Source organism: Mastigoproctus giganteus, chromosome 8 (assembly GCF_048544385.1).
Source record: "Mastigoproctus giganteus isolate SK-2022 chromosome 8, ASM4854438v1, whole genome shotgun sequence".
In the NCBI taxonomy this organism is placed as follows: domain Eukaryota; kingdom Metazoa; phylum Arthropoda; class Arachnida; order Uropygi; family Thelyphonidae; genus Mastigoproctus; species Mastigoproctus giganteus.
The window spans coordinates 141,084,892-141,104,677 of NC_143582.1; the positions used below are offsets into that span (position 1 = coordinate 141,084,892).

At 38.6% G+C, this 19,786-nt stretch overlaps 1 protein-coding gene across 3 annotated transcripts in view; it reads left to right on the forward strand.

Annotated features, from left to right (window-relative positions):
• The window catches only part of LOC150081860 (calpain-9-like), a 152,380-nt gene that overhangs the window by 97,646 nt on the left and 34,948 nt on the right, over positions 1 to 19,786 (forward strand). For all 3 annotated transcript variants that reach the window (XM_090379769.1, XM_090379770.1, XM_090379768.1), the window contains exon 8: positions 12,931 to 13,103. In XM_090379769.1, coding sequence (XP_090235895.1) covers positions 12,931 to 13,103 — 173 coding nt within the window. The remainder of the gene's footprint in view (positions 1 to 12,930; positions 13,104 to 19,786) is intronic.

A 19,786-nucleotide genomic window follows, 5' to 3' on the forward strand; every position in this document is an offset into this window, starting at 1 on the left:
ATGGAAATTGAAGTTTAACATTGACAAATGCAAGGTACTATTGCATATAGGTAGCATTAACCCCAGAGTAACTTAGTAACTGCGTGGTACTACACTCAGGGTAGTGGAGAATCAAAAAGTCCTGGGGATAATTTTGGAGTAAGATATGAAATTCTCTGAGAGGGCAGACATGCTGCCAGGGCAGCTCATAAGGTTTTGTCAATGATATACAGAAACTTTGCTAGCAGGGATAAAGAAGTGATTATCCTTTTGTATAAGACCATGGTTAGGCTGCATCTTGAGTACGTATACAGGTCTGGAAATCTCACTTTAAGAAGGATGTATATCTGCTGGAACGAGTGCAGGAAAGGCAACCAGATTGGTGAAGGGAACAAAAGGATGCTCTTACCTAGAATGGCAATCTTCCACTTGCTGAGCTACACACATGAGAGGGCAAAAATTCAGGTTAAGGAGGCTGTTTTCAGGAAAGATGTGCGGAAGTTTGCCTTCAGCCAGCGGATGGCTGATTGTTGGAAGACTTCCATCTGTTGTTGTGGAAGTGGATGGGTTGAATAAATTAAATGAAGGTCTAGACAAATTTTTGGAGGGTACGGGTGTGTTAACTTGTATTTATTTATTTATTTTGGCTGATGCTATATGAGCTTGCTTTCTTGCATCATTTTCCATTACTACTACTTCTAACTTTGCCTTGCCACCTCACCTCCTTTATCCTAGTTGCAAAAGTTATAAATGAAATATAGATGATCGTAAACTTCAATTTTTGAAAATATCTTGCTGTATAAAGTCAGAGTCTGCGCATCGGAAAAGCACTTAAAGAAACAGGTAAAACAAAAAAAAAAATGCATTTTGGGAGGCCTTCGCACCTCACTTCCCTAGAGAGGCGAGCCGCACTGGTTAAGAACTTTTGGTCTAATGATTTTCTAGTAGTAGTAGTGGCATGTGATGCAAGAAAGCAAATGTATGAGCTTATGCAGCATCAGCCAAAAAAAAAAAAAAAAAAAAAAAATCACACCATTCCCTCCAAATGCCTGTCCAGTTCCTCCTTAAATTTATTCAACCTATCAACTTCCACAACGACAGATGGAAGTTTGTTCCAGCAATTAACCACCCGCTGGCTAAAGGAAAATTTCCGCACATCTATTCTACATCTGTCTTTTCTTAATTTGAATTTATGCCCCCTTAGATTCGTAATCTGAACAAGTGGAAGGATTCCATCAGAATTCAGCGTGCTCAACCCATTCAAGGCCTTATATACCTCAATCAGATCACCGCACAGGTGCCTAGTCTCCATCCACTGCAATTTGCAGAACTTAAGCCTCTCTTGGTAAGAGGATCCCTTCATTCCCCTCACCAATCTTGTTGCCCTTCTCTGTACACGCTCAAGTAAATCTACATCCTTCCTAAAATGAGGCCTACAGACCTGTACGCAGTACTCAAGGCGTGGCCTGACCATTGCCTTATACAGAGGGATAATCACCTCCTTTTCCCTGCTAGCAAAATTCCTATATACATTGACAAAACCCCATGACCTGCCCTGGCAGCCTGTCTGCATTGCTCAGAAAACTTCATATCTGCCTGCACAATTACTCCCAGGTATTTTTCATTTTCTACCACCTTAAGTGTAGTACCACACAGTTGGTACGTTTCTCTGGGGTTACTTCTACCCATATGTAGTGCTTTGCATTTATCAAGGTTAAACTTCAGTTGCCACTTCTTAGCCCATCTGCCCAAATTATCTAGATCCTGTTGCAGTAGCACACTGCCATTACTGTCATTAACAACCCTACCAACCTTTGTATCATCTGCAAACTTCGACATTAAGCCTGATATACCTTCATCAATATCATTGATAAAATAAGCTTTCATCAATATCATTGATAAAATTGATGAAATAAGCTTTCAACGACTGTCTTAAACAGTAAAACATTCTAATACACTTAAAGATCTATGACAACTAAACAACACATCAACAACACAGAGCTGCACAAACATTGCAGTACCTCATTTCTGGCCATTGTACATAGTTTTGTATATCATTACAGAGAACCATGGTGGAGCTAACGTTTAGGGGCTGCCTTACATAAGACAACACGTCACAAGGATCAATGACCGTCGCTCAGCAGTACCGCCCTCGTCAGTAGCACAGTTAATATAATCACCGTTCTCCCTACACCTGGTGGAATAGACCTGGGTTCGAATCTAATGAATGACGCGAGGAATCTTTATGGGTCTTTTTCACGACATGGCCAAGTTAGTCGGTCTCAGACGAGGTAGCTATTTTTTTATTCCGGAAACTCAGGTTTTTCGTCAAGCAAACAGAAAATCGACCACAGAACACACGAAATTTACAGACATATTATACATACGCGCAATATGACCAAAGTTGCTGAAGAGCATAAAACTCTATAACAACCAATCAACCAACCAGCGCTAGTACAGTAGTTATAATCACAATCCTTTCTACACCGGTTAGAAAAGGTGACCGGTTCGAATCCAGTCAACAGCGCGAGAAACTTTTATGGGCTATTTTCACTCAGTGGCTAAGTCAGTCTGTGTAAGGGGTGGATAACAAGGTTTGCTCCCCACCCGAGTTTTTCGTCCAGCAAAACAGGCAAATCGAACGGAGACCACGCAATTTACAGACATAATACACATGGGTAGATGAGATCCTTCTCAGGTGGCCTAATATATATATGACATTTCCCCCCCCCCCTTTTTTTTAAGGATCTATGATTCGAATCACTCACAGTGAGTTCTATGTTTTTTTGACAAACTGGTGTTATCTTACTTTTATGACCCGTGAAGATCGCATGTGACCAAGTTCAGGATACTTGGATCTAGGTAAATTTGATCATAGATATATTAACAAATAATCAGGTAAATTTTAAACGAATAAATTCAGTATTCTTTGTAAACAATCTCTATGTAACGCAAGACTTACAGCCACATAACCATTGCTTATTACAATTAACTGCTAATCCTACCAAGAATTATGGTAAGGAATATCTTTTCTTTCCCGGTGTTGGCATACCGTGCCAACATCCAGAATCACGGTATGGGTAGCAATACAATAGCCAGTAAGAATAGCCGTTCCTATCTGGTCTGTGTTCGTGGTAAGTTGACCTGACGTAGCCGAGTGGTCAGGAGCGCGAGTGCATAGCACGCGTTCCTTGAGTGTACCGGGGTTTAAGCCCGTGACTACTAAATACGATAAATATTTGTATTGACGATTTATTGTAAACTCTACTGGCTTGGTTTTCGTGCCGGAGTATAAACAGAAAATTTATTTTTGACGACAAGATGTTATGTTGAAATAATTTTAAGACGAGTGGTTCTACACTAAACTTAGTTGTTTCTTGTCTACATTAATGTTTTTTACCCCACTCATTTTGAACTCATAGCTTCTAGTGGCGCAGTCTCAATGATGAGCAATGTATGTTTTAAATTGCCTGCTCTTTCAAAATCAAAACTAAAAGTCATGGATTTTAGTGGGGTCAGATAAAAACTTGACCTAGAAAAAATAGTTCGAAATAACAGTTTAAAAGCAATTAATGCTATTTAAAAAGGAGCGTGGATTTATTTTAAAGATATTATTAAGAAACGTGTAAGAAATTCCAAGTGACAATTACCCAAATTTTATAAATTGCAACAGCATGCTCAATAAATTTAAAGGGTAAGGTTGTAGCAATGACGTGAAACTGCATTTCTGACAACCACATTTGGTCTATTTTTCTGATGATTTTGGAGTTGTTAGCAACTAACAAGATGGAATGGTTTCATCATAATATCAAAGAAATGCAGAGGAGGTTTCCGGAAAATTCATAAATTTATAAAAATACCTTATGCGTTAAAAGATTGAAGACCACTTTTACAAAATAGCCATAGCAGAATTATATATATAAAAATCACTTATTAAAACTAAACCACTTTTAAAATGATCACACTTATAGGTCTGTGTAAGCGATAATATCAATTATTTATTGATAAATTATCTTTCCTCTCCACTATTTATTTCAATTTTGTCCTATCTTCAATAGTTTATCTATAATGCAGTTATAAAGTCCTTTCCTATTTTAAAATTTAATAACTCGAAAATTATTGGTGGAATAGAAAAAAAAACAGTATTTTTTAATTAATAAAATGTTAGTACGAAATCTGAACATCAAGGGACTAAGCGATTTTATTCCCTCCAATAAAAAACAACTTTGCTGTTCGTTATAAAAAGGAATGACTCTGGGAAAGAAGAATCTCATCTTGGTCTTATTCTTCGTCATAAAAATAAACATTCTTGAAGCTGTAGCCCTCACATAAGTAAACAAGCTTATAACGAATCTGGGTTAGTTCAAATATAATTTTGTTTCGATATTTTGAACTTTTATTTTTGCTCTATTTTTGCCATTTCAATTAAAATGAAACGCAATAAAAGTATTTATACCAATTACAGAAATATATTGTGGCGCCATCTGTTATCCATATTTCCATTTGAGGAAAGATAATCGTTTCTTTTAACTGAGAAGTACAGTTATGTTATTTTTTCGTATCCCACACCTCCCTCAAACTCACACATAAACACAAATACGCAACTCTTGTGACTTTTTATTATTCAATGAAGTTTTTTTTAAAGAGTTTGGATTAAATTCGAAAAAATAAAACTTCTACATAGAATCGCCCGTTGTTCAAAGCTTCATTAAGAGATGCTTAACAGATGGAAATAAAACACAAATTGTAACTGGTAAAGGATATTTATCTAATAATTATTACATAAGCTTAACTTCAACCTTCCCATTTGAAAGATCAATAATTTGATAAATTCAATCTATTTCTTATAAGTCGTATACGTTTTCTAGTAACAAGTTTATTTTCAAATGACATAAAGGCCCAATATCAATCACTTTAGAAAGAGACGACTCATCGGTAAATGATGGAATACTTCATTATTTTATAATTATTATTTTTTCTCCTTAGGGCATTATTATTATTATAAAACCCCTTTTTCTGTCATGGGATTTTTCTGTCCCGTGACAGGTACTGGTACCAAGTGCATGGGATGGTTGGTTGTGTCCGGTTACTATTATTATTACTTCGTCTCGGTGATCACATTGCATCCCGGGGTGATGTGCTGGATTGTTTCTAGAGCTAGGTGGCATCGTCGACATGTATCATTTGTTACTCCGAGGTCCTTAGCGATGTAGTTCCTGGTGTTGATTACCATGAATGAATCCTTCGGTCTCGGGGAAAAGCCTTCCGTACGTGAGCCAAGCGTTGGAAGCCATCTTAACTATGTAGTCTTGATGGCGGTCATTGCAGTGTCTTCTTCGCCCATCTTTTTGTCTTTGTTTCTTCTGTCTCTGTGAGTGTAGTCCCATTGTTCAGGTTGAGTGCCGTGTGTCTGTCTTTCTTATAGCTTGGTAAGTTGGTACTGTGTTTTCCTGGAAGTAATACCGCAGGTTTTTAAACGCCTCCTTCTCTTGTTCAATGAGGTCATAAATCTATACATCCTTATTTGTCCTACCAAATATAAATATAGTAATACATTGCTACAGGACAAATTCCCATCCATCCCTTAGGGCTAGTCTCTCGATGGCCGACTTCCGGTGGTGTTGGCGCCTCCTGGTCATCATTATTCTGGTCTATCTCATAATCTCATTCAGCTCGGTATGTGCAATGACTCAGGTGAATGTTTGGCACCGCTAGGTCACACAGACAGGTAGTCTTTTCCTTCTTATCGACAGGGGTTATGTCAGGTCTGTTGTGCGGGATTGTCTTGTCCGTTATTATGGCGTGGTCCCATTACAGCTTGTGGATTGGGGTCTCTAGTACTGCCTGAGGTTCGTACTTATAATAGTATGCTTTCTTTCATCAACTGGTGCTTCTCTGCTAGCTTCTGATATATTATCCTGGCTACCTGGTCGTGTCTATTAGTGTACTCAGTCTGGGAGTCTGTGTGATCACCTTACATCCCGCTGTGATGTGTTGGATCGTTTCTGAGCCTTCCGTTCGTCTTTGGGAAGCCTTCTGTTCGTGAGCCAAGCGTTGGAGGCCATCTTATCTATGTAGTCTTGATGGAGGTCATTATAGAGTCTACCATGGAGTGTCTTCTTCGCCGAACTTTCTGTCTTTGTGGCGTGTGGGTGGGAGGAGACTCCTAGCTTATGTTGAGTGGGATATGCCGCTTTTCTATCTTCCTTATGGCCTCGCAGAGTGCCATAAGGAAGATTGAAAAGCTGTTACTGCCTTTCTCTGGAAGTAATCCTTCAGATTAGCTATCGCTGTTTCTGTTGATAGATGAGGTCTATCAGGAAACTTCCTCATTTTTTGCTATTGTCAGTCTTTCCCCGGCTGACTTCGGGTGGTGTTGGCGGCTCTAAGTCATCACTGTCCTTGTCTTTCTCATCATATTTTCCAGCTCGGTGTTAATCCAATCTATGATCCCGAAGGAGCATGCTAACACTGGGACTGCATAGGTGTTTATGGCTTTATCTATGTTCCCTCCGTTCAGCTTTGCTTTCAGCAGGCTTCTGAGACCTGGTGGTATTTTTCGGTCAGGCAGGCCTTGATTTCCCTGTGCTCTAACTGCTGAAGCTGCATCATCCCCAGGTATTTGTAAGTCTTTCCCCTCTATCATGGCTTCGATCTCTTTACTAGTCTGCAGCTGGTAGTTTCCGCAGACTAATTTCCCCTGATGCAATCCGTCGGTCTTGCATTTGTTTACACCAAATTCCATCTTGATATCATTGCTTAATTCTTCGGTCATCCGGAGTAGTTGCTGGAGTTGCTGCTTGGTTACCGCGTAGAGCTTTATGTATTCACATACATCAGGTGGGTGAGAATGTACAGGTTTCCCTGTACATTCTCTTTGAGGTTATATCCATACTTGCTGCTGTTGAGCCTGGTGGATAGCGGGTTGAGTGCCAGACAGAACCACAGTGGGCTTAGGGCATCTCCCTAAAAGATTCCTCTCCTGATGCGGATCGGTCTGGTTGTGATGTTATCGACCTTAATGGTAATCGCCATCGTTGCTTGTAGGATTGTCACTGTCGGATTGACTATGTAGACCTTTTATTAACCAGCTATGAGGCACGCAGTCGAAGCCGTTGCGTAATCGACAAAGGCCATCTACAGGTTGTGGTGCTTCTTGTAGGCTTGCTCTTAAACTGTGGCATCTATGGTTAATTTCTCTTTACATCCTTTGCTCATCTGCTTGCAATCTTTCTGCTGTTCGGCTATTATGTTCTGGCTCTCCAAGTGGTCTGATATCTTCTTGGTTATGCAGCTGGTCAGGATCTTGTACATTGTTGGGAGATAGGTGATTGGCCTAATTTCACCGGGTTTCTTTTATCTTGATCTTCAGATATGTGATTCCTTGAATTTGAAACTTCGGAATTGTCTCTAGATGCCTTATAATTCGGGCGAACTGCTGTGTATGCAAGTAAGCTTCTTGTACCAGTAGTTGTGGGAGTTATCTATTCCCTGGAGTTTGCCAGTTGTGGGAGTTGCTGATCGACTGTTTTGCTTCTTCCTCCCGAATCTCACACTCATCTCTTGTACTTCCTTGGTTTTCTTCCGTTCTAGTCTATTCAGGGTGCTCGGCTGTTATTTCTGACTTCACTGCTCCAAATGTTGCCCCAAAATTCCTCGATCGTCTTCTGCTCGGGAGGTCCGTTTCCGCCTTTCCCGTCTTCTCCGAGACTCCCGTAGAAGGCTCTTTGGCCCTCGTCGAAGATTCGGTTGTTTATTTTCCTCTGGGACTCTTTGTATTGGCGTAGTCTCTTGCTGATTGCGAGGAGGTTCTGCTTTAGCGTGTCCCAGTATTCTCCTATTTTCTAATTTTTGGTCTCTTGTTGGCTGTGGACGCTGTCTCTCTTGAGGATGCTCTTCACTTTTCCAATCAATTTCTTACACCTATTATCCCGTTGGTACTGGGCCAATTGGCCTATCTTGACTCTCAATACGTCTAGTCTTCTTTCCCATGCTGGCGGATCCTACTTTTTTCGGTTCTTCTGCTGCTGATCTCTCGTTTCTCTTTCATTAATCCTAGTGGTTGCTATGGCAGCACAGTATACGGCTGTGTGAATGGTTTCCAGCGTTACACCATTGTTGTCGAGGTAATGTGGTGTTATTTGCCAATTGAGGTGGTCTGTGACTCTCTACAGGATTCTGTTGGGTCTCTGCTTCGATATCAATTATAAGAATGATTATTCCTTTCTCGAAGTTCGTTTGATCACGTCCCTTGTTCATGCCAATCGTGTATTTCATATGGACCGCATGCTTCAAACAGTATCACATTTACCCGCTCTCACAGCAATGTGTACCACCAGGAGGGGAGGAACATCCGACATAAAACAAGCGGATGGTCATAATATTTTGATACTGTTCAGTGAATAATATTATTTATATTAGTATTAACGACCCAACAAGTGTGCTCTCATAACCATATGTGTCTTATGACCCTAGAAACATGCCACGATTCAATTTTCTTATCGTGCAGGTTGAATAAGGATACTCACGATGTGATGCTAATTACGTGATACGGTGTAGTACATCGTAATAGTAATTGCATTGTTTTAAAATGTATTTATTACGTATAAAGCCAAAAGGCTGGTATCCTTTTGGCTTTAAGCTAAGAAATTACAAAGTAAGTAGTGTTATTCAGAAACGTAATGGTATTGGGTTGTTATACCCTTATTTCTCAATTTGTAGCAATTTTAAATTAAATTTAAAATCATGCTTCAAACAAGAGAAGCAAAGCAAAAAGCTCAGCTCAAAGCGGTGGAAATGCTTTTGTTCGGGACAGAACCACTGATGGCGGTTCTCTTGCGAATCCCAGCATTTATGCTGGGTTATCTATAGTGGGACATGATATGGAGAAAAGGGATGCCTTTGTGTACCTTCGTTGAGGAGAGTGTGAAGAGCTTAAACACCAAGCCAGCGCTCTGATGGGCTTAATATGAAAGTTTGTGAAACAGGGTTGAAAGGAGGAGCCCTTCAAGCACTCAGCCGCCCCGCACAACGCTGGAGACTACACTCATGCAACACAAAGCACAACATGTTCACAAACGGCAGAAGGCACTGGTCTTACAGGAGTTGTTGTTGGTGATTTTATTGTCAGGGAAATAGGAAATATATTCAGGTGGAATAGGACTACGGTATGTTTGCTTCAACTTTGCAAGGCAACACTTAAAGTTGATGATTCTGTAGAACAGCTATCATATTTTAAGAGGCAAAAAGATGATATTGTTGTACACCTTAGTACTAAAGATATTAAGAGTACGAGATCAGAGTATTTACATAAAATTATACTACGATATATAATACGATCTAAGCCAGAAGGCCGAGAAGCGATTTACTTATTCAATGTTGAGAAAAAGTTGCGAGTTAGGATTTGAAAGATTTTGCAACTCCCCAGACACGATAGGAGGGAGTACATGATAAGAGCCATGTTAATCAAGTTTCGCCCTGGAGACACTTCGCACGGCTCATGCAGCAGAATTTTTCACAGCATGGTCTTTGCTTGTGAACGAGAGAGAGTTTTTACTGGAATAGGATAAACTTGAACAGAAGAGGGCGCAAGAATATTTTCTGGTGCCATAGGGAGTTAGAAAACTGCTACCTTGGAGGAAGGATGCGCAGACTTAATAGATCAATATAAACCACATCTCCAATATCCGTACAATTGTCATCAGTGCTGTTGTTGTAGTAGTGTTTTAGGAGCATCTGCAACTAAGGCTATTGTTCCGTGTATATTGTCTGTAAATTGCGTGTGTTCTGAGGTCCATTTTCTGTTTGCTGGACGAAAAATCCGACTTTTCGGGAGAAAAAACCATGTTACCATCGCTTGAGACCGAATAACTCAGCCACGTCGTGAAAAAGGCCCATAAAATTTCCTCCCGTCATTGAAAGGACTCGAACTCAGGTCTTTTCCACCTGGTGTGGGGAGGACGGCGATCCTATCAACTGTGTATATTGTCTGTAAATTGTCACAAAGGCATTGACAACCATCTGGGATGCAGAATTCGAATACAGGGAGCACAATGTGTACAATATATACAGAAAGGACAAAAAAAATGTAATCTCGTAGATTATTCGAGAACAAACTAATCCACCCATGTGTATTATGTCCATAAACTGCGCGTATTCAATGGTCGTCGTGTCTGTTTTACTGGAAAAAAAATCCCGAGTTTCCGTTGTTTTCCTCGTATGAGATCGATTAACTCAGCCATGGCGTGCAAATTATATAATATAATAATATTTAAATATAGATTCGAACCTGGGGCCTATTACACCCAGTGTGGTGATTATAATAACTATGCTGTCCGCAAGGACTATATGCAGAAAGGACAGAGAGAGAGAGAGAGAGAGAGAGAGAGAGAGAGAGTACGGGGAAGGCAGGATTATGCTTTTAGTTAAGAAGCAAGTAGAAACTAAGGCAGTACATTTAGTCGACGGTGCGCAACGGGTGGCCAATTTGTTTGATGTGATATAAGCACTGGGAAAAAAGAAATGAGGGGGGGGGGTGTTATAGGCCTAATGAGTGAAAGGTGTATTATGAGTGATTATATAGACAAATTGAGTGCGCCAGCAATTAGAATGTCTTATAAAAGGGGAACTTAACTTTTCGGATATTGATTGAACTTGTGGGTTGGCTACTCACACAGTAAGAGGATATTTGTGGATTTATTGGATAAGTGTTTACTAAAGCATGTTAGAGAGGCAACGAGAAAAAGCAATAATACCCGTTTACTGTTGATCTGACTGTCATCACGACTCTTCACACATTAAGAATCTGCAGATTAAAGGACCACTAGGTGGAAGTGATCATGGTGTACTGGTGTAACTACTGTCAAGAACAAAGGTAAAGGAATTTTCTTTCATAAGGGAGACGGCAGAACCCTCAGATAGTTTCTAAATTCTATTCAGTGGTATCAACTTATAATGATGTTACCAATTCGTAATACTTAACAGTCGCAAGAAGCTGCCGTATGAAGGTGACATGAGGCAGGAGTTAACATTGAGTGCACAAAGGGGTAACTGCATCTACAATGTTTTTTTATTATTATCAATGTTATTATTAACTTCAACCGTGAGGGTAGTAAAATGTTGCAAACTCACTTTTCACATAGAAACTTTTCGGCTTCTTTAATTTTTCATTACACTTCTTTCTTAGCCACGAAATCACGTTATTGGTTTGTGGTTTACTCATTGTTTATTTATTTATTGTGATGCGGCCAGGTTGGAGAACACAAATTTTTTCGGAAAAATTTGCGTTAAAAAATATAAAAAAACATGTTATTGTTTAAATATTTTTATCAGCTTGTTAATACGTTTAAACACTGCACATGTGAAGCGGAAGTAAGCAAATCCTCCCAAATTCTCCGGCTTTTCAACCGTGTAAAACACTCGCTATGTTTCGTAACCTACTGAGAACCCTGGATACGATCAGTTATTCCGCAGGATATCATTCTTGCGATATCTTGGGGAATAACTGATCATGCAAAAAAATTTCGAAATTAAAAAAGTATTTAATTTTAATAATGCTGCAAAATATCAGGTGCTGAAGAACGAACATTCGAACACTGCAAAGGTTCAATGATGGAATCGCCATTAGAAAACAGCAGGGCTATCAAACGGACACCCATGTGTAACATCTCAGACATTCGTAGCACAGTTACTTTTTGGGAGTCCCAGTATAATATACTTAAAAAAAAATAAAAAAAAATAACAGTATTAGACATCTTAAAGGTGAATAAATAAATAAAACAACAACAACATGCAGAGTGTACGTACAACACTGTGACAATGATGTGACGCCATCTGTTGATTAAAGAAGGTCGCTTTTTTATTTTATTAATTTTTTAGATTTTTGCGGCCAGATAGATCAGTTTGGAAATTGGGAACTTAATGTTTTAAACCTTTTATTGTAATAACTTCAGCAAAAATTTGGTGAACCATAAAATTGAATGCCTCATAATCATCATTTAAGGAAATGTAAGAACTACGGTACTTACGTTCAAAATGAATTTATTAGAAATATTAAATTTAAATGTATTGCCCTGTAATGAAAAAGAGGAAAATTAAAATATCCTACTTAACGGTGAACAATTACATTTATCATTCGGTCGTGTCTTGTGCTCAAATTCAGCTGCACTGGAAATAAGTGATTCTTTTTTACCTCCCTCAAACTTCACAGTGGCGATGATATCCTGTTTGCAACGTGTTCTTCGAATGCAATGTAGAAGAAACAAGAATCTAATTACTCTTATTAAGATCTTTAAATTATGTTATGATGTAACGAATTTAAAATGCGTAATTTTTCAAATGTGCGTTTTATGTATATTAATTGATTCAACCTCTTCTTATTATAAAAATCTCGAAAGTGTTCGTCTAGAATGTCTTTCTCCATGACGCTCAGATGAGGTGTGAAATTCGTGTACTTAATATGCATTCGGTATGGTAAGATCGTTTTTGTCGTCAGGAAATAAAAATAAAGTTTAACTGTCCATCTTTAAAACGTAAATTACGTAAATCTCGAACGAAACGTTAATTATTTCATGAAAATAATTTAGCTGCAAAAGTAATTAGGAAAATGCAAAGGACTACTATTTTTGAAAATCGCTGATATTCAAAAATATGAGCTGTAATATGAAATAAGAAATAAGCATAAATGATTAAAGGCATATAACCGTTGGAAGTGAAATCACTTTATTTTACGCACGCAATGCACAGTAGTTGAAAAGATACCGCTATTTCCTATCTGACTTATATTTCTATATATACTATCCTCTCATACTTACATACCTTCCATACATTTTGCTTTATTTTGTTTTAGGATAAGGTAACTGAATTATAAACATAAGTAGTTTGACAGTATTTCAAAGAATCCTTCTGAAAAAGAATATCTGTGAAAAACTACTTCACCTTTTTTTTTCATAGGATGTGTTTTGAGGATTTTTTTCGGCACTTCACGAACCTGGATGTTTTGCACATCGGGCCTGATGACTGGATGCTAGAAACAGCGTTACATAGCAAGCGACCATGGAGAGCAGTATTAGCTAGACGACGATGGCGGTCAGGATTTAACGCAGGAGGATCGCCGCAGTGTAAAGGTTAGTCCATTTGAAAGTGTTGATTGTTTATGAAATTAGTTTCAGTTAACTTGTTTAAGGGTCCTCCATGGTCAAAGTTGGCATGATATATTGCTTTCTGCCACTCGGAGTGGTCTAGGTTCGATCCCGTCGAAGACTGGAGCATCAGCAACTTAGCCCATATTTCACCGTATATAAAGTCTGTAAATTGCGTTTGTTCTGTGGTCGATTTGCTGTTTGCTGGACGAAAAACAAAACCCGAGTTTCGGGAGAAAACTATGCTTTCCTCACATGAAACTGACTGACTCAGCTACGTTGTGAAATTGTCATTGACGGGAATCGAACTCAGGTCTTCACCAACTGTGGAGAGTAGTATTGGGTAGACGTATAATCACCATCCACCCCGGTGTGGGGAAGGACAGTGATTATACCAACTGTGCATCTCTGAGGACCTGGAGCGAGGATGGCATGGTTTATGTCTCCTAGAAACTCGGCTTTTTCGTCCAACAAGGCAAAACCCAACCACAGGACATCCAATTTACAGAAGCAAATATACAGTGAATTCTGCGCAGGGAACTCCTAATATGCAAATGTTTGTTTCTTTGTTTTAGGATAAACTAATTGAATTATAAACATAGGAAGTTGGAAAGTATCTTAGAATATATAGTTTGCAAACATATTCACATAAATTCTCGCTTAAAGTTTGGAATCATTTTTCATTTTGTTTAATTTTCAAAGTTTTTATTAAAATAGGACCAACGTGTTTACCAATTTTTATTAAAATATTTTCTGTTATGAAAAAAAAGTAAAAAACTTAAATAATATTTAAGAAATTTCTGTAATTTTCCAGAAAGGTGCAGAAGATTCTGAATGTGGCAGAACATTGTAGATGATTCTAGAATATTCTAGAAAGTGGGAGTATCGTTTCACTTTTATAGAAGATCGTAGATGATTTTAGAGTGTTTTGCATTAATATAAATTGAGCAATAAGAGATGTAACTTATAAAATTAACACTCGTCATTCAAAAATTGTGTTTGGTGTAAGTTTTGTGCGTTTCGTGATAAATATGGCAAGAAATAAGGAACTGAGTATTGATAAAAGAACTGCTATTATAACTCTGCATAAAGAAAGTTATTCCATAAAAAGTACTGGCACTGGCAAAAAACTACCTTTCGATGACGCAAGCAGACTGGCAGTTTACAGGACAAACTATAATCTGGACGACCAGGCCTAACAACAGTAGCATAAAACTATAACACTGATTTCTAAATGCAATCCACAACTTACTCCACCTCAAATCCGAGCCGAGTTCAATGGAAACAGATCCACCCTGTCTACAGAGGATGTAAACAGAGTCCCGTGTCTATATCCACTGTAAAACTTTGTCTTAAATGGGACTTCATGGTATTGTAGCAGTTCGAAAACCCTTATTAAAACTGTAAAATCGAAAGAAACGACTGGCTTGGGCTAAGAGCCATTCACATTGGACAACTAAAGAATTGAAAAACGTACTGTGGATGGATGAATCCAAATTTAAAATTTTTGGATCCGAGAGTAGAGTTTATGTAAGACAATCTACTGAAAAAAAATGGTGCTACATTGTTTAGTGACTACATGAAAGCACGACGATGGTTCCATCATTATCTGGGGGTCGCTTCTCTTTTTCTGGAGTGGGTGATATCGTCAGAATTTAAGAAATTTTAAGAAAAGAAGAGTATAATAAAATTCTTGAACATAATGCAATATCCTCTGGACTTCGACTGTGTGGAAGAATATTTTATTACAACAAGACAATGACCCGAAGCATAGCTATAAGACGTGCAAGGAGTTTCTAGCAACTGAACAATAGGAAAGGTATTGCAAATTATGGTGTGGCTAGCCCAATCGCCTGACTTAGAGCTTTTATGGGACCATCTAGGCCGTTAAGTCCGTGAATTCTACCCATCTTCACAAAATTTTTGGGAACCCTTGCAAATCAGCCCTCGTGGGCAGCACAGCACAGTTTGTGGATCGCCGTCCTCCTCACACCGAGTGCAAAATACCTGAGTTCCGTCGATGACGGGAAGAAACTTGTCATCGACGAGTTTCTTCCGGAAACTCGGGTTTTTTCGTCCAGCAAACAGAAACTCGATCTCAGAACACAAGCAATTTACAGACAATATACATGGAGCAACATGGCTTTAATCGCTGATGCGCCCTAAAACCCAACAACAACAACCTCGCAGATCGCTTGGAATAATGTTTGCTAAGACACTGTTATAAAATGAATCCCCAAAATGCCAAGTTTTGTGTAAGGTAGTGATAAAATCTCGAGGTGGATCTTTTGGTGAAAAACAGTATAATTGTTAATATTAATCATTTCAAATTTTTTTGCAGTAATTTTTGCAATGCTTAATAAAAAATAATAAAATACTTTGTGGTGTGTATTTTTATATTAAACTTAGATTGTTAGCTAATACAAAAAAGTTAACGAAAACTGTTGTCACACGCTGTGATTCCAAACTTTTTAGGCGGAGTGTACATATGTGATGAATACTTTTGCAAAATATCCAATCCAAGCGTTAATAATATCAAGTATCAATAATTTAAAATGAGAAATTTGTCATGATCTAAAAGAAAAAATGTTGTTAGAAACATACAGTATATTTTCTGTTTATATTCCAATGCAACCACCAAGATCAGAGGCGTTTACACGTAATTATATAACAAGAATATTCTCACGAATCGCATTTGTGGGTCACGTGGGCTTGAACTACTGTCAGCTAAAATGCCTGTATTGCACTCCAGCCCTTGACCACTCAGCTATGTCACATCTGAGGTACTGTAGTAACATCGATGTGGCCGGCTAGTCTGTCTCGAGTGAGACATCGCAGGATTGTCTAATCAGAAACTCGTTTTCACGTCTAGTAATAGACAAATCGACCACATACTAACATGTAAATCGATAGAATACGCTTTCCAGGCTTGTACGATGGCCTGGATATTGCTCTAGGAAGGTACTCCACAATCAGATAAGAAGTTTGGGAGCTCAGAGCCACTGAGTAAACATGAAATCTTTAATAATTCATTCTGTTTAATATATTTCATCTTTAAGTAGTTGCGAAAAGCAGAGGACAGACCCAAGAAAAGAGCTTGCTTAGTATTTTATGCTGAACTCAATCAAACACCATTGAAATGGCAAACTACTCGAACGGAACTACTAGCCGAATGGTAACAGCACTTTATCTTTAGTAGGCTGCCGTAACCCAGTGATATGCTTGAAAATGTATAGGTATACTCGCTTTGAGTGATTTATGCCCACGTGACTACAAAGTACAGTGCTCTTTCTTGTATTTTCTCTATCTTGTAAACTCATCTAACTGCATGAATATGACGGAATATAATCAGAAAACTTACCTTATCCTACTTGAATCTCTCCACGCATTTCATTGAAATTCATCCACAGATGAATGACATAGGGCGCAAACATTTTCATTTTAGGAATGTAAGAGCAAAAGCTCATACGCTCTCAGTATACTGTGTGTGTGTGTGTGTGTGTGTGTGTGTGTGTGTGTGTGTGTGTGTGTGTGTGTGTGTGTGTGTGTGTGTGTGTGTGCGTGCGCGCGAGCGTGATTCATTAAGCGCCCAGGAAATTAAGGCTATACGGCGTCAGTATATTCTGTGGTCAATTTTTCTGTTTTCTGCTCGAAAAACTCCAGTATCCAAGGAGAAAAAGCAATCCCCTCGCCTGAGAGCGAATTAACTCAGCCATATTGTGAAAAAAAGGCCATAAAAATTCCTCGCGTTATTGACAATATTCGAACTCGGACCTTTTACACCAGTTTTGGGAGGACGGTGATTATATCAACTGTGTCAATGACAACTGCCGTGTTGATGAACCAAAAATTCGAGTTGCCGGATGGGAAAGGAGAAAAACATGATGCCTTCATCCGAGACTGACAAATTCGGCCACCGTGTGAAAAATGCCCTTAATCCTCGGCTTTTGGTGGGGTTCAGACCCAGGCCTTTTCTAAGTGTGGAAAAGGTCTCCAAGTAGTGCAGCAGTATTACGATTAGTATTAGTATTAGTAATGGCCGCATGGTGCAAGAAAGCCTATGGCTTATGCTGCACCAGCCAAAAAAAAAAAAACACGAATAAAACAATGATAAAAAAAACCAAAAAACTAATTATTAATAAAAGAAAAGTAAATTAAACCTATCATCCTATGCGTTTCCCTCACCCGAAGGTACTATCCAGATGTCCTATGAATTTCCACAAAAAATTTGAGCATCTACCACCCATGTAGGCAACTTATTCCAGTAATTTATAACTCGCTGGCTAAAATAAAACTTCCTGCAATTCAATCTAAACATCTCCCCCCTCCCCGTAACTTGAATTTATGTCCCCTAGTTCTGGCATCATTTATAATCTTGAAATTTTCGTCCTCATTCATTTTACTGATGCCTCTCAGAGCCTTAAACACCTCAATGAAATCTCCGCTAAGGTGTCTAGTTTCCAAACTCTGCAACCCACATATTCGAAGTCTTTGCACCCTTTCAAGAAGCTCTATCGAGCTTCTTGAAAGGGTGCAAGAAGGGTGCAAGACCTTCTTGAAAGGGTGCACCCTTTCAAGAAGGTCTCCATACTTGAACACAGCATTTCAAGTATGGTCTAACAAAAGCCTTATATAATGGGACTATCACGTCCCTATCTCTACTTGCAAAAGTTCGATAGATCATCGATAGGACACCATGGGCCTTCCTTGCAACCTGTTTACAATGCTCAGAGAATTTCATGTCTGACCGTATCGTAACACCCAAGTCCCTTTCCTCCAATACTGGGTTTAGTTGAACTCCACCAAGTAAATAAGTTATTTTGGGATTACTGTTTCCCAGGTGATCATTAACTACTCTACCAATTTTAACATCATCTGCAAATTTAGACATCACGCCCTTTATCCCTTCATCAATGTCGTTTATGAAAATTAAAAAGAACAGTGGTTATAATACTGATCCTTGGGGAACCCCACTTCTTACATCAACCCAATCTGAGGAATAGCCATTTATCACAACCCTCTGCCTCCTGCCCTGAAGCCATCCTGCTATCCATCTAAGGATTTTTCCAGTGATTCCAACCTGTTCCAGCTTATAAAGCAACTGCTCATGTGGGACTGAGTCAAAAGCTTTGCTGAAATCTAAATAAACAATGTCGAAATTATTCCCTAAATCCAGCTCATGAGTGACCCTTTCAAAATAGCGAACCAGATTTGTTAAACATGATTTTCCCTTTTCAAAACCATGCTGAGTATCCTTGAGAATTTCAATTCTATCCAAATGATCCTGAATTCCACCCTTGATCATTGCCTCCATGATTTTCCCTACCACTTAAGTCAGACTGACAGGTCGATAATTTCCCACTTCACTCTTAGAAACACCCTTATGTATGGGAGATGCATTGGCACTTTTCCAATCCAACGGAATCTCCCCAGAGTCTAGTGATGCTCGCATAATTAGCCTCAATGGTTCAATGTACTCGCTTGCCGCCTCCCTTAAGATTATAGGGTATATTCCATCAACTCCAGGAGCCTTACTGGCCTGTAGGCTCGAAAGTTTTTTCATTAAATAATCTTGCGAAATTTCAATATCATTAATTACATATTTTTCAACTTCGCTCCGACAATTTCTCATTGCCACAAAAGGTTTTTCATCTGTAAATATCGATGCAAAATAACTGTTGAGTTCATCTGCAACGGCAGGTGGTGTATTTAATACTTATCCCCTTTCCCTTACGTAAAAGTCGGATCTGGTTTTTCCTGCTCTTCTTAGCATTTATATATATGAAGAATTCCTTATTCCCCCCTCTTTGCTCTGTTTGTTAGCGATTTCGCATAAACTGCCTTTGCCTGTGGAACCTTTTCTGTGGCTCTATTACAGATCATCTTGTAGCTGTTATAGGCTTCAGTACTTTTTATTGCTCTGTAACTTTTCCATGCCACCTTTTTCCGCTCAAGTAATGTGGCAAGTTCACTCACTATTCATCCAACTTGGAACCCTCCTCGTGGAGTATTTTTTAATGGTAGATTCGCATTCAAAGCATCTGTGATTAATGTTTAAAAAGCATACCACAATTCAATTGTATTCGTTCTCTGTGCGACATCTACACAGTTAATAGAGGCATTAAGGCCATGCAGCACCTTAAATTACTATATCACGATTTATATAATTAAAACTATATTATGATTTTGGAGTAAAATAGTATTATGATTAAAACTGACATTAAATTGTATAATAAAACCTATTCATGTGAATAAGTAGCTAGAATAAATGCAAATTTTCTGTTTTTAACATGAGGATGAGTGAATGAATAAGGTGCATTTCAGTATAGCTTCAAAACGGTTAAATATGGAAACATACACATGTTTATGGAATAAACTCCTAACCTTATAAATTTATTCCAACGACTGACAGAGTTTTTGATTCTATCAGACAGTACAATACACGGATCGGATCGCATTTTGAACTTAACCTCCAAAGTTCATCTTTAAAGTAACCTAAACGTGTTGAAAATTGGAAGACACAAAATTAGTAATGTATATGGGGGGAGGATCTGTTAGGGGAGTCAGATTTCGACTTCTGTTTACAGCCCTGGCAACATATGGGCATTAATTTCCATCTCGTAGAATAATTCCTATTGTCAGAGAACCCTACCATTCTTAAAAAAAAT